Raw genomic sequence first — 15,101 nt, forward strand, 5'->3', positions numbered from 1 at the left:
AAACTATTTTGTTGCTACTCCATAACTGTAACTTTGCTCCTGTTATGAAGTGTAATGTAAATATCTGATATGTGAGCTATATGTTACACAACCCCCGTGAAAGGGTCACTCTTCCCCGAAGGGAGGGATCCAGAGCACAACTGCTCCTATACAGGGCTTCCCCAGCCTGAGCAAGAGTTCTTCCATCTGGAGGAGTCCAGCCGGATTTCATACGCACTGTCTCCCCAGTGGATGCATGGAAAGACTGACTGCTCAGATTTAGGGGGCAGCAAGCACAGGCAAACTGATACTCCTATTTGCGGGTGTGCCCAGCCAGGCAGCCCGTCTCATTCTCTAGCTCTCACTCTGTGCTGACTCCTACTTCCAGAACTTTCCTGGATTCTGCCAGGAGGAAGAAGTGTAGGAGCCGGGAGTGGAGCTCCAGGGCTTTTCCTTTGCATGCACAGGCAGGCGTCTTTCCGGTCCTTCATTAACCTCTGTCTCTGGGTGTCTCATGCTCGGAAATGCAGAGGGTGGAAGTCAGGCTTGGGGTTTTGAGTCTTCATCTAGCTGATATCCCACAATGAACTGCTCCCGTCCTGACCTGCCCCACATCCCCCGCTTGTCTCCATTCTCTGTGGCCTCCATGTCCCTCCTGGTTCTTGGTTTCTGATGCCATTTGTTTCTCGCCATGTTTCTTTCTGCCCAGGTGTTAGCATTGCTCCTCCCGCGTCCACATCCACGCTGCTGAGTAACCATCCAGAAGCCAGCTCTTCCCACTACCTCAGCCCTGCTAAGCCGCACTCTCCCACAAGGGGCTCCATGGAGCTGGGCCGAATGCTGGAGCCGGGGTACCTGGGTAGTGGTGGCCAGTGGGACATGAGACCGCAGAAGGGAAGCGTCTCTGGGGACCTCTCCTTGGGCTCCTCATTGTACCAGCTTAATTCCAAGCCCACGGGTAAGGCGCAGAGCTGGGACTTTCTCTCTTCAGTCGGGAAATATATAGAAAGGGTACAGATTCTCTACCCCTCAGACATGCCCTATGTACAAAAGCGGGTCATAACAAGTGGAGGGGTCTAACCAAGGAGGCAAACAGCAGGACGTAGTTCAGTTCCAACAGTAAGAAACTCCAGGAGACAGAGATGATCCACTCATAACCTGAGCATGCTTCCTTTTCGGGGTCCTTCGGGGTCCTAGATCCATGCTGGGAATTCCTTCTTCTGACTGCCTAAAAGTGGCATACAAAGCACTGAATTGCCAGCCCTGATCCACGCTGAGTGGGCTGAAGGCATGTGGTTTTTACCCTAGGCCTTCTCAAGGTCAGAAAGGATAGATTTTGCTAAAAACAAGCAAAAAATCTTTAAGACATTTATCAGAAAGAATAAGGAGATTGAAAGAAAGGCAGCAAGGCCTTCCCGGTTGCCCCCAAAACCACACCCAAGAAGTGGACACTCCTTGCCAGATGACAGTTGGGCTCAGTTAGAGCCGTCAGTTATTTCCTAAGTGATAACAGAGCTTCCTTTCGCCATGGATGGAGGCCCATGGGCTTTCCTTGGCAGGGGGCCACCCGTGGATACAGCGCTCCCTTCCCGTTAAGTGAAGCTGCCTATATGAAAGAACGCAGTGGGCAGAAGAAGGTGGCAGCACGGTCAGGCTAAGTGTCCACCGGCAGAGCTCACCCCACCCTAGTCACCAGTGTTCTCTCCTGCTTCTGCTCTGTCCTGGGGTGGCTGCAGGGGCTGACCTGTTAGAAGAGCATTTAGGTGAGATCCGGAACCTGCGCCAGCGCCTGGAGGAGTCCATTTGTGTCAATGACCGGCTGCGGGAACAGCTGCAGCACAGGCTCAGCTCCACCGCCCGGGAAAGCGGTAGGTCCCAGCGAGGCCCGGGCTCTGTCCCGACCGAAGGGGAAGCCCCAGTCTGATAGTCTTTACTTCACTTTATTGTCACGGTCAATCAAGTAGGGGAAGGGGCAGCTTTACGGATTTCTTTGTTTGTTTCTCTGAGACAGAGTTTCTCTGGGTAGCCTTGGCTGTCCTGGACTCGCTTTGTAGACCAGGCTGGTCTCAAACTCACAGAGATCCATCTGCCTCTGCCTCCCTGAGTGCTGGGATCACAGATGTGCACCACCGGTAACTTTACAGATTTTATGTGAGCTCAGAGAATGAGTTTTCCTCAGGCAAAGCTCTGGCCTCTTGTCCTTAAAGCTGGTTCTCTGTGTCTTTGTGACTGGTCAGCAGTAGAGCCCCGACTATGAAGACACCCCCCAACACACACACTTTCCACCTCACCAGAGAGGCCATTAGTTCCCACCTCTGCCACCCACCCAAGAGGTTGCCATTTGGATGTCACTCTTTGTACAAGCAACCGCTCCTTCCGTGCAGCAGCCCCAGCCAGTTAGGGAGGAAAAGCTTCCCACAGAACTGTACGGCTGCACGCATGAGGTGCCCATGAAGACTTCATGCTCTGGAAACAGACACATACTGCCCAGCACCCAGAAGTTATGCTCAAGTTAATCCTAGGCCTGGAGGGCCGGAGATGTCTACTGGGTCAGGACAGCAGATCTTTGAGGGACTGGGAAAGCACCTGTTACATGACATGTGTATGTTTTCTGGGACAGGCTCCACCACTCACTTCTACAGTCAGGGCCTGGACTCCATGCCTCAGCTCTACAATGAAAACAGAGCGCTGAGGGAAGAAAACCAAAGCCTGCAGGCGCAGCTCAGTCTCGCTGCCAAAGGTGGGTTGTGCAAAAGCAGACAATGGTTCCTTCTAGTTTCCGCCTTGGTCATGACAATCACCAGTTGGAAAAGCAGAGGGAAGGCTGATGTAATAGCTACCCAAATTTACCAATCCAAGATTTATACTGCCAATGCGCCTACAGAGGCTACTTAGGGCAAGGCCCTAAGACAGTGGTTCTCAACTTGTGGGTCGCAACCCCTTTGGGGGTTGAAAACCATCACAAAATACAGATATTTACATTATGATTTACAACAGTAGCAAAATTACAGTTATGAAGTAACAATGAAAATTTTATGTTTGAGGTCACCACAACACAAAGAACTGTATTAAAGGGTCACAGCATTAGGAAGGCTGAGAACTACTGGCCTAAGAAATTCCCAACCCTGGCCCTCAGGCTCCTAGGCTCTGAGACTGAATGGCCCTAGTACCCTATCCCACATCCAAGAGCAGTGCCTGGCTACCCAGCTGTCACATCAGTTTGCAATCTTCCCCCTTCCTCTTGCTCACAGCTGATGGGGACCCACAAAACAGGAAGCACGTGTGTCTGTATTCTCTCCTCCATCTCCAGGCCGGTACAGCTCACAGCTGTCTGGGTCCTGCTCTGACATTCTGCAACCTTCTTGCTACATTCCCCACTCAGGATGGCCTTCCCGGAAAAGAGTAAATAGCAAGAGATCCAAATGAGCGCAGCTGTACCTGAGAACTAGCCTTATATGAAGTACACCTGTAGATTATCTTCGAGAGGTTTTGATCAGAGAGCTATCCCATGGCCAGAAAATGTCAAATGTCCTAATTTTTAAAATGATGAAAAGATTACAGCCTAAAAACCATCAACGAGAAATCAGTGCTGGCCTTTGATGAGATGGAAGGTGGGCAGTTCAGCAGCGTGCTGTGTGTGAGTACCTAGATGAGGCTGAGCTTCAGGAACCACACGCACACACCAGTATTTGGGGCCCCGCCCTCACGTGTGTTTGGGTTTGTCTTTCTAATGAGCTTTAGGCCTGGAGTAAAAACCCCTGTGTGCTGCTCATTAGGACACTCCCAGGAAACGGACCGCCTGCGGGAGGCTCTGCTCTCCTCTGGATCGCAGCTTCAAGAGCTGGAGAAGGAGCTGGAGCAGCAAAAGGCTGAGCGGCAGCAGCTTCTAGAAGACTTGCAGGGGAAGCAGGAAGAGATCTTGCATTTCCGGGAGGAGAGGCTAGCCCTCCAAGAAAACGACTCCAGGTAGGCAGGCCTTGATAAGGGGTGGCCACGCTTTCAGTCCAGAAGGGATACTGACAAAACAGTATTTGGAAACACTCAGTTTCTCCATCACCATTCCCGCTCCACTGGTTACTTAGAGCAAAATGAAGACTCTATTTTGGGCAAAAAGAATAGGTTTTTGTTCCAGGAAGAAGAGAGATGAACTCCTGTTACAAGGTTTATCTCTCAGACACTGGCAGGAGAGCGTTGTGCGCTTCCCATTAGCTGCGCGACATCACTTTCTCTATAAACTGAGGGGTGCTGTGCTAGCGGAGGCCCTGCTTCTGCCCATCAGCATGGAGACTGCTAAGACAGTGTTTGCCCTGCTGCCAGAGAGGGAGCTAACTAAGCTGGCCCGCCCAGCCCACCAGAGTCCCTGAGGCAAAGGCTAGCTCCCAGCTTGCTTCCCCGTGCGTGCACGAACGTGGCTCAGTGAACCCGGGCCTCTCCTTGGCAGGCTGCAGCACAAGCTAGCCCTCCTGCAACAGCAGTGCGAAGAGAAGCAGCAGCTCTCCCTGTCCCTGCAGTCCGAGCTCCAGATCTACGAGTCGCTCTGTGGAAATCCCAACAAGTGCCTGAAAGGTACGAGAGCCCCCTCCCCCTTCTCCGAAAAGCCCAAGGGTGAGGCACTGTTGATATGAGCAGACGGAGCCTGGGCACCCTTACAGACGGACTGCAATGGGGCACACTTCACCCATTTAATAATAATTAAAAAAAAAGTAGAAACTTAGGGCAGGATGATAGATAGCTTTTGTTTATGTGAAGAAATACCCTAGGGCTGTCACCATCTGAAAAGATTTTAAATGTGCCGAAGGATAGACCAGGGCAGCCCATGCTATCCTCATCTACCCTCCTACCTTCCCCACGAGGAGAAACTGCCTCAAAACCAAAAGAAAAAAGTGCCTAGTGAAATACTACTAATAAGTCTTCTATTTCAAGCCTAGGTTTAAACAGTAGGTACTTTATTGAAAGGTTTTTCCATCTGCTGAAATAAGAATCTAGTATTGGAGAATCTTAATACATTTCCCTACTCAAATGGAGGAAGGCACAATGAGTTACATTTTGTTAGTGAGTCACAGCGGGTCGAAACTCACTGAAATCATGTAACGTGGTCAGCAAAGACTAAAAATAAAAATGCAAGCTTGACCATAAGTGTCAGTGGTGGAGGTATAGAACGGGGAGCACCTGCTCTGGTGCGTTGGGAGAAGCATTTTTTACACAGGGAAATTGTAGGGCAAAGGTTGCTGAAAGCTCCAGCGAGCCTGCGACCATGGTGGTATTGATGAAATGTCCATGTGGTGAGACCTCAGCTTCTACACAGCTAGTCTGTGGGGCTCGCTCTTCTGAGATGTACGTGGCACCAGACAGAGCGTAATGAAGGCAGAATTCCAGCAGAAATCCTGAACTGACTGAAGTAACTGAACAACTTTAGGCTTTTAAAAAATGATCACTTGGAGGTAATCTTACCTTGAACTCTCAGGTACAGACCTGAGAGTTCTGGTCTGTGTTGTCCCCTCCAAAGGGTGGAAGGGGTTAGTGGCAGAGGGCAACAGTGAATTAACTTTTCTTTGTTTCTCCCTTCCTTCCTTCCTTCCTTCCTTCCTTCCTTCCTTCCTTCCTTCCTTCCTCTCTTCCTCTCTTTCTTTCCTTCTCCTTTCTCTCTCTCTTTCTTTCTTTCCTTTTTTTTTTTTTTTGAGACAGGGTTTCTTTGTGTAGCTTGGCTGTCCTGGACTCACTTTGTAGCCCAGGCTGGCCTCCAGCTCACAGAGGATCCACCTGCCTCTGCCTCCCCGAGTGCTGGGATCACAGGTGTGTGCCGCCACACTCAGCTAAAAGTGAATTTCTTACAGCTGGATCTAGCTTCTTAGTTTGCTGAAGAGACGTGGAATTAGAACTTGAAGTATAAAGATCTTCGCAGGCAGTGAGGAAAATGGCTGAGGCCTGATCTGTGGTGTTCCTGCGGTAGTCTCCTGCAGGAGCCCCTTTAGCTGCTGGCACATAGAAAGCCTAAAATTCAAGACCAGAGTTTACCTTCAAGGAAGATAGCTCCATGTTGCAAACACAATTTTAAGATGCTAAGTCTGGTGGGACATGCTATATTTAGGAGACCTTCAATCTGGGAACACTCTGGGATGAATTTAGGGATGTTTCTAGATTAAGAGGTGAGGTGCTCCTGGGGAAGATACAGGATAGCAGTAGGAGAGAGATGTTCAGAAGGCCTGAAAAGAGAACCACAGCAGCAAAGGGAAGGAAGGTAAAATCCCAAACTAATTCTGCCTTTCAAAACACAAGTGGCTCTCAGGTTTTGAAAGAAGTGTTGAATTCTAGATGGTTTATTAGCTCTCTTTATCCTTGCATGTAGAAACACATGTGTTAAGAGGAGATGAGAACTTGAAAATTCAATTAGCTGTTGTCCAGTCCTGATCCTGATTCCCAGCCTTAGTAACCCTTGCCTGTCCAGTAAGGTCTGTGTCCTCTTCTATTGCCAGGAGCCACTGGGTTCCCACTTTTCCTCTCTGAGCACAGAATTCATCAAGTCTTCTTCCTCAGACTTCACTCTTTCCTAGCTCAGTGCTGACCTGCTTTCTAGCCTGTAGGACAAAGTTTAACCTGGAGACAAGAGAGTAGGCTTACTCTCACCTGCCAGTCCAAATGCCCTAAGGGCATGCTTGACTAATATGACCCTCAGAGAAACCCCAGGCTAGTTATACGCAACCTTGCTGTGCTCTGGGTGCTGAATGAGAAAGATTGTGTCTCACAGATGTGTGGCCACGCCCCTGACCCTCCAGTGGGACCCTCAGCAGAAAGGAACATCACAGAGTGATATTTGACTATTACATGGAAATACATGGGCGCTCCTAGGTCCCTCCTCTTTCTTTTTTCAGATTTCGGCCTAGATTCCTGTCACTACGTCCCCAGTGAGCTAAGCTACCTGGTGGCAGAGATCCGAGCTCTGAGAGGGCAGCTGGAACAGAGTATTCAGGTGAACAATTGTCTGCGGCTGCAGCTGGAACAGCAGTTGGACTGCGGTGCGGGCAAAGCCAATCTCAGCTCCTCCTCTGTTAGCCAGAACTTCTCGGCCAACACGGAGCCTACAGACGCGCAGCCACTCTCCCAAGGTAGGGAAGAAGAGGGAAGCAGGAGCCCTCTGCCAGTGGGATGTCTGTGACACAGGGGACAGTCATGCTGAACTGCTCTGTCAGGTCAGGCAGGAACTGGGGATGCTTCCAGAGTTGTCTGCTTTGGGCAAAGCATTTAAATGCTTAAGTGTTTAACTCTTGGTTTTTACTCTATTTGAAAACTGGACTGATCAAACAAACAAACAAGCCATATAGCCTGCATAGTCATCTGTAGCATTAAACAAAATAACTGCCAAGGACTTGGTAGAATAAAGATTGATTCCTCATATCTATGAAGTGCTTTAGAACTTACCAGGTGTCCTCAAATACACTACTTCATTGAAACAGGGCATTTTTTCCCCACCTCTATATTTCCCATGAGAAAACTGAGTCCCAAAACACTTACTGGACAGGCAGGGGTTACTAAGGCTGGGAATCAGGATCAGGACTGGACAACAGCTTTGCTATGGTTACTAGCAGCTGGGATAATAGCAGCTTGCTGAACGGAAGCCTTTGGGAACCTATCCATCCTTTTGTAAACATTTTTTTTTCAATGCTGGGTCAAGTGTTCTCCTCCTGAGCCTTTTCCCCTGCCCCTACTCAGCGTGTGAATGTCCATACTAAATATATCTACGTGTATTTATATTTCACTTCAAGCCACTCTACCAAACACTACATGGCAAATTAGATCCAAAATTGGGCTGATAAGATACCTATCAATCCTTTTCAGCTAGAAATGCCCTTCTCTTGAAACAATACCCTCGAAGAGCACACACTAAGCGCTTTGCTGTCTCCCTGCGCTGTGGCCTGTGAGCGCTGGTTACCTGAGGTTGACCTGAGCACGTGCCATGTGGCCCAGTGAGCAGCATGTTGGCGGACCTGACATGGTGACTGTTTTGTTCCCTAGATTCAGCTGCTTCTGCTCCTGTCCGGGATGTTGGCTTGAATTCCCCAGCCGTGGTCCTCCCCAGCCCTCCTGGCTCAGACCCTGCCATCATCACCAGGACGGATGGTAAATACAGCGAGGAAAGGCCTCGGATGGTGGTTGGGCAATGATTGATGCAAACCACCTCTGGCTGGCTCTCCTGACGTGTAGTATCCGTGGCTCCAGATCTTTCTCAGTCTTGTGCCCATGTATGGCCCTCTGCCTTTTTTGTTGTCATCCTTCTGTACTTTCCCTGCTGCTCTGGTTTTGCCTTGCTGCTCTGTCACTGCTCTGTTCTTGAGTGAGGCATCTCTGCATTTAGATGATTTACTTCTGGGCCATCCTTTATCCAAAGCTCACTCATTAATAGAATTCCCCCTGAATGTTTCACCTGTTGAAAGATGCGGTAACATCTTTTTGCTGTGACGGTTCCAGAGAAAAGCAGAGTGAGAAAGGTGTGTTTCTGGCTCACAGGGGCAGGCTACACACCCCATCACAGCAGGGGAATCATAGGAACTTAGGGGACCAGTGAGATAGCATCTGGCATTAGCATCGGAGAGCAGTGAGCACATGAGTGCTATTGCTTAGTGCTCCTCCCCACTCTATCCGGTTCAGGACACCCTGTCTCAGGAATGGCCCTGCCCCCAGTTAAAATGTAACTTCCCACAGGGCTCAATGCCATCAAAATGATCCACCACAGGCATGCGCAGAGGCTCACATCCCAGGCAATTCTAATTTCTGTCTGGTGGCAACTAACGCTACTACAGCATAGTAAAATGTGTCTATCAAAGTGACATAAGAATAATTGCAAATGTGTTGAACATTGAATGCTCTGTGAGCTGTAGCAAGTATTTTTTTTTTTACTGTATTTTAATTTGGTTCCTTATGCCTCTTCCTCCCTTCCAACCCTCCCCCCCTCCAACACTAGATAGGAGAGAAAAAAATGTTTGTGGGGAGAAAGGGCATAGTTCTCTTAGCTACTTCCTGCTGGTTAGGGCTGTTGGGTTCTTTGGGGGGCAAGGCCAATCTTCGTTTCAGGATACCTCCGACTTCTTGTCAAACCACATCAATAGAATGAGGAGCATCAGCCGCCTTCTCAGAGCCCCATTCCCCCAAACCATATACATCATCTCTCTCCTGGTTCTGGCATTTATTCCCCCTCCAGACTTCCCAGAATCAAACTATCTGCAGCCAGCAAATGTCACTCCCTTCTCAGAGCCCACATGAGGCAAACAGTCTGCTGCTATGGACGATCTAAAGCAGAAACATGTTTATATAGCATAACTGAGTTTTTAAAGACACCAGACCTTCCACTGCAGTGGGCTCTACCATCCTGTAATTTTGAAGGCTGGCTTGCTTCTTGTCTCTATCGATTGTCCCTTTGGAGAAGAGTGAACTGAAGTTGTGATTATGTATAATAATAGATCCTACTTTTGTCTCTTTGTCAGAGCTCAGTTTAGATGATTCTCCAGGGATGAAGAACCCCCACAAGCTGGAGGGTGATGCTACAGATGGCTTCTTTGCCAGCAAGCACGGCCGACATGTCATCGGCCACGTGGATGACTACTGTGCTCTACAACAGCAGGTTGGGGAAGGCAAGCTGCTGGTCCAAAAGATACTGTCTCTCATCAAGCCAACGTGCAGCATCCCTGGACTTGAAGCTCGGGGCACAGAGGTAACGACACCTGAAGATTTTGGGTACCCGTGATTCTACCTTCTTTGCACAGTCCTTATGTCTCTATTTTCCATCTCCCAGCAACTGCGGGAGTGGCTTATACTAATTCCAGCCAGGGCCTTTCTTTTCTGTCTCCCATTTTCATCCTGCTGTAGATTAGGCTGACTTGATATTTTGACTGAGAACCCCAGGGAACCCTGTGCTTTACAGCAGAGCGCTTGTAAAATGTTGACATACAGTGTCACTGTGTTTAGCATCTTTGGCAGCTTATCTATATAACAGGAATGCTGCCAAAAAGCCAAGTCTAGATAGATTAAAGTCAGCCAGACGGACAGGTGTCCGTATGAACTTGCATGCTTAGGAGAGCAGTGACCCTGATAAGCCAGGTTTCCCTATTCAGACTGAGCGGGGGATGGTGGGGGCAGCCATCAAAGCTCTGTAGTGTGCTGAGGGAGTAGGCACCAAGGATGATGTTCAAGAAAGTCGACACCCGTGGGCGCTTGCATAGGATAGCCTGGTCTACAAGGACCTTCCACTGAAGGGCAAGGTACTGTTGATGTGCATGATAAGGCGCAGAGGCACAGGGTGAGGAGCTGTCCTCTGTGGTCGCATTACAGGCGAGGAAGGTAGTTTCTTAGTAACTGTAACACAGGGATGTTTTGCAAGCCTCTAGGGCGTCCTGGGGGAAGGTCCCCAGGCAAAAGGAACCAGCTGTCCCGGATCTGCAAAGAAAAGCCAGAGTTTCCAGTAGGCCCGAGTGCTGTGTTTGTTCATGTGCTTGAGCCCCGTGCTCTGAGCAACAGGATGCTCCGGGTCCAGTGATATCCACGACTACCTTTCCTGTTCCCCAGGCACCAGGTAACAAAAGCATCTGTGAGCTGCGGAACAGTGCCAGGGCTCTGAACCACGCCCTAGAGGAGTCAGCATCCCTCCTCACCACGTTCTGGAGAGCAGCCTTGCCAAACTCCTATGATCCTCTACTGGTAGGCAAAGAGGTAAGAGGCTGTGGTCGGGATTTCGGCTGCCTTATTGGGTTCTCCTATCTACCACCCTTCTTCTCCCCAGTGCCTTCCAATGCCCCAACACTAGGTAGGAGAGAAAAAAGGTTAGAGGGGAACGAGGGTATCCATCTTGTTAGACTACTTCATGCTGATTAGGGGCATTAAGCTCCTTGGGGCAAGTTTGACCTTCATAGTCAGGATAGTACCAAGCAGCAACCAGCAGCAGCAACAGCAGGAGCACCGGCAGCAGCAGCAGCAGGGGGAACAGCAGCCACCTCTCTTGAGGCTCTGTCATTGATACGACCTCTGCCGAGTACCCAGAGTTCCAAACATAAACTGTCCTCAGCTAGAAAAAGTACAACCCTGCCAGAGCATGAGACAAGTTATAGTCAGCTGCTGTGTTCAATCTGCAGCAGCCCGTATCCCAAACAAAAACCTATTCCCAACATAACTTGGCTTTCTAAGAAACCAAAATTGTCACAACAACAGGCTGTGCCTTCAGCTGGTTAAAAGCCACTTTTTCCATGGCAGTATGGCCCTGTTCCTGAATCCTTCAGCGTTCTTGATGGTCAGAACTTGTATGGCCAGTTGGGATGGGCAGGCTCTTCACGGAGCATCCTGGAGGGAGACCGCCAAGCCATCCTGCTGTTTCATCGTGGTTCTGACACAGTCTTTCCCCACCCTCTAACTCTCAACAAGATAGCAGAGAAAAATGAAGAATGTAGGAAATAGACAAATCAGCCTGGACAGCCAGATATTTCCAGGTCTTGTACCCTGAAGTTTGTCTGAACTGATCAAGAGACCTGTTCACCATTTGGCCTCCACCCCTAACGCCTACCTGATCCAAAGACCAGAGGAGGTCGCCCTGAGCATGAGGGCCTCTCTCTGCCATGCTCTAGAACCTCAACAACTTTTTTAGAGTCTGTGCCTCTGGGTCAGGCTGGGGAGGCGGGCTGTGCCTGGCAGACTCCTGGACAGAGGCATTTCAGGATCTCCCCTAGACCCCAAAGCAGAGAACTGTTACTAATGCCATGGGCTGGCCCAGCTATGCTAAGTCAAGGTACTCTCACATCTCCACGGTGGCAGCTAATAGCAAACCTTCCTATTGTCCTCTGGTCAGTCCCATCTCTGAAGAGAGATAACGGCCCTGAACTCCTAAGTGCCACTTTCGATGAGGAGTTAAGGAAATTGTACAGGACCAAACAGAGCTCTTGCTCGCGCCTGGGATTTGGTGCTGGCCTCAGCAGCCTTAGTTTCTCCCCAGCAGGCCTTGGTTTCTCCTCTCCTCTCCGGATGTTGAGAGGTTTTAATTAAGGAAATTCAAAAGGTTAAGGAGATGGTAGCATTCTGCTCAGGCACAGGGTGGGTTTAGCCTTGTGAATGTTGTCTGAGTCTGTCCCTCTTCCTCAGGATCAACTGATGGAGAAAGAACTCCTGGACCTGCGAGCCCAAGTGTCCCAACAGGAACAGCTCCTTCAGCGCACTGCTTCACGTCTGAAGAGGACCAGCCAGCAGAAGAAAAGCATGGAGCAGTTCATCGTGAGCCAGCGTAGGTGTCCCCTCGGGGGCTCTTACAGCAGAGAGGGTCTGAGGAATGCTGAGAGGGAAGGGAGGGAGGGAGGGAGGGGCCATGGCTAGCCCTGGCCCAAGTGCTTTAGGGGAGCATATGCCAAGCAAGCCAAGCTCAGCTGGTAATTCCCACTCTGTGGGGCTGTCTTCTGCTTCCAGTGACCAGGACCCATGATATCTTGAAGAAAGCACGGACTAACCTAGAGGTAAGAACAACACTGTAGCACTGAGCCACAGTGCCTGCCCTCACTCCCACTCCTCTCCTGCTGGAGGTCCAGAAAAGGACTCCGAGATGTGTCCACACGGGTCACAGGAAGGAGAGTGGCATCTGGCAGCAATGAATATGATTAGCCACGGCCCGCTGGGCCCAGCATTCCATAGGAGGCCTCACGGCACTGCTGCTGAACAGCCTCGGGGGCATGGTGCCCACGACGGAGCCCCACCCTCAGCCCACCACTGTCTGTCAGCCCGTGTGTGGGGCCCTGGCTAGCTCTGACAGTGCAAGAGGTTTCTGGTTCCGTGTGGTTCCTCAGCAAACCCTCCCTCCCTCCCCTGACCTCACCGCGTGCCCTCACCTCTCCTCTCACTGTAGTTTTCTGTCCTTCATGTGCGGTGAGGAGGCTGGGAAAATGCAGTGCAGTTGACTCTTGGTGGCGGTGTGGGGGGTGGGGTAGGCAGAGATATTTGGAGTCTGCCTGTGAGGCCTGTTGCACACTCTAGAATTTCCCAAGGGGCCCCGTGGAAATAAAGCAAAGTAGAACATTACAGATCGACTCCACTGCGCCTGAGGCTGGAAACATCCTTGTCTGTAAAGACCCCAGACGATCTTTAGTCTCATTGATCTAGAAGAAAACCTGAAAGTAAACATTGCCCCTTTAAGGAAAAAGATTTTTCCACCCCTGCCAAGGGCTCTCTATGGTCATCTTGAAAGTGAAGAGCTGGTCCTTCCCCTGGAGGCAGTGTGAAGGAAGACTTGGTGTGTGTGATATGTCTTAAAGATCAGAACCTATTCTCTGAGCATAGGTTTGACACTGCCAGGGCAGCTAAGCATCTGCCCAGAAAGTTCTAACTGTATCTACCACAGTATGGAGGCCAAAGGGGAAGCCAGTTGGGCTGTGATGTAGCTCACTCTCTTGTCTCAGTCTCATTTCCTCCTTCTCTGACAACTCCTTTCTTTCCTGAGCCTCTGTAGCACAACACTTACAAGATTACCCCGCTGCAGCCATATTCCTGTCCCAGCAAAGGTAACCCAGCAGCCTCTGGCCACTGGCACTCCTGGCCCAGCTGGCCCAGCCTGTGGAAGCTTTCCTCTCTATTTCCCAGGCCTCCGGGGAGGCACTCGGCCCTGGGGCCTGTCACTGACTGACTGGCTGTGTGGCTTTGGCTGGCCCCTTCATCTCTGTGAGCCTGCTGCCCCAAGTCTGTAATGGTAGACCTCATCTCAGACCACCTCAGAGGCCCTGCGGGCTCCACCCCCTCTGATAACTGGGACATGCACTTACCAGGACCACTTCTGCCGAATGTCTGTCCTGCTCCTCTCTTGTTCGGCACTTCTTTTCTTGGGAGAGATGTAAAAGGCCCTCTTGGTTTCTGTTTGCTTGCTTGCTTTGGATCACTTGACTTTGGAGCATGAATGAGCTGAAGGGGGAGAGTGGCAGGGTCTGGCCACTCAGATGTAAACAGCAAGAGTCTAATCTGGGCTTCCGTAGCTTCTCCAGGCTAGCTACCCCACCCCTGTGCTCACCCTCCTAACCAGCTCTCGGGCTCTTGGCTTCCAGCATATTTACCTCTCACTCTTGCCTCCAGTGGGGTCCGAGCACTCCCTCTGATTGGCTCCCTTTCTACTTGTCTGCAGGTGAAATCCTTAAAGGCCCTGCTGTGCCCTCCAGCCTTGTGATCCTTGCCTTCCAGGAGCCACACACGAAGCGAAGCCAGAGGTCCTTAAAACAGCAGGAAGGGTGGACCTGCCCGCCTCTTGTGCAGCTGCCTATCTGCTGAGAAAGACCTGGGCCCACTCCTCTCCTGCTGGAGGTCCAGAAAAGGACTCCGAGATGTGTCCACACGGGTCACAGGAAGGAGAGTGGCGTCCTGGCAGCAATGAATATGATTCGCAACGGCCCGCTGGGCCCAGCATTAAGCAAAACCGCATAGAAGGCCTCACGGCACTGCTGCTAAACAGCCTCGGTGGCACGGTGCCCACCACATTACAGCCCTTGCCTCAGCATCTGTCCTCTAGATGGCCGACTCAGGGGAACTAGGACCTCACTGCCCACAGCTAGGACTGCCGAAGCTCCTCAGACAGCTGTAAAAGCACACCGTGGAGCGGCATTGGCCTGCTAGACAGGATGGGGCTCAGCAAGCTCTCCTCACAGACCCACTCTGAGCCAGGCCACCCTGTGGGCCAAGCCAGGTAGGACTTTGGTCGATACCACCACACCAGAGTTCTTGGAGTCTTGGAGCAAACATGGCAACTTCCAGGTGCCCTGGGCCTAGCCCAGCACCTCTGTTTCTTATGTGACCTCAAGTTGAACTGACTCCCTTAAGTCTGCTGTCCCCTGTAATCCTAACTTCCCTCAGGGGGACTGGGGACTGGTGGCCATATCCCGCCTGTTGAACGTCTAGCACGCCCATGTCTCTCTTAATGGCACGGGCAAGGCCTGTTCTGTGCTGAAGATTGTGTGTCTCCACAGTGCTCCTAGGATGTTGGTATGTGTATAAATGTATAATATAGATTTATATATGTTGTTGCCATGGCCACGTGTTGAAGGTCGGCTTACTGTGCAGACTGGTGGGTTAGAGGTCACTGAGCAGTCTTTCTGATGGCTATTAAAACAAGCTGTGTATAAAGA

At 50.6% G+C, this 15,101-nt stretch overlaps 1 protein-coding gene across 17 annotated transcripts in view; it reads left to right on the plus strand.

Annotated features, from left to right (window-relative positions):
- LOC110545906 (myomegalin-like) overlaps nucleotides 1-15,101 on the plus strand; it is a 187,711-nt gene extending 172,610 nt beyond the window's left edge. For 8 of the 17 annotated variants that reach the window (XM_060393019.1, XM_060393020.1, XM_060393023.1 and 5 more), the window contains 12 exons: nucleotides 689-937; nucleotides 1,716-1,847; nucleotides 2,600-2,719; nucleotides 3,756-3,945; nucleotides 4,421-4,545; nucleotides 6,849-7,082; nucleotides 7,990-8,094; nucleotides 9,456-9,682; nucleotides 10,534-10,677; nucleotides 12,094-12,232; nucleotides 12,412-12,458; nucleotides 14,164-15,101. In XM_060393019.1, coding sequence (XP_060249002.1) covers nucleotides 689-937; nucleotides 1,716-1,847; nucleotides 2,600-2,719; nucleotides 3,756-3,945; nucleotides 4,421-4,545; nucleotides 6,849-7,082; nucleotides 7,990-8,094; nucleotides 9,456-9,682; nucleotides 10,534-10,677; nucleotides 12,094-12,232; nucleotides 12,412-12,458; nucleotides 14,164-14,250 — 1,799 coding nt within the window. In that variant the 3' untranslated portion in view covers nucleotides 14,251-15,101. Of the gene's footprint in view, nucleotides 1-688; nucleotides 938-1,715; nucleotides 1,848-2,599; nucleotides 2,720-3,755; nucleotides 3,946-4,420; nucleotides 4,546-6,848; nucleotides 7,083-7,989; nucleotides 8,095-9,455; nucleotides 9,683-10,533; nucleotides 10,678-12,093; nucleotides 12,233-12,411; nucleotides 12,459-13,444; nucleotides 13,497-14,107 lie in introns of all 17 variants that reach the window. The other 9 variants (XM_021632346.2, XM_060393028.1, XM_060393024.1 and 6 more) reach the window with 2 other exon arrangements.

The sequence above is a fragment of the Meriones unguiculatus genome, chromosome 10 (assembly GCF_030254825.1).
Source record: "Meriones unguiculatus strain TT.TT164.6M chromosome 10, Bangor_MerUng_6.1, whole genome shotgun sequence".
Lineage (NCBI taxonomy): Eukaryota > Metazoa > Chordata > Mammalia > Rodentia > Muridae > Meriones > Meriones unguiculatus.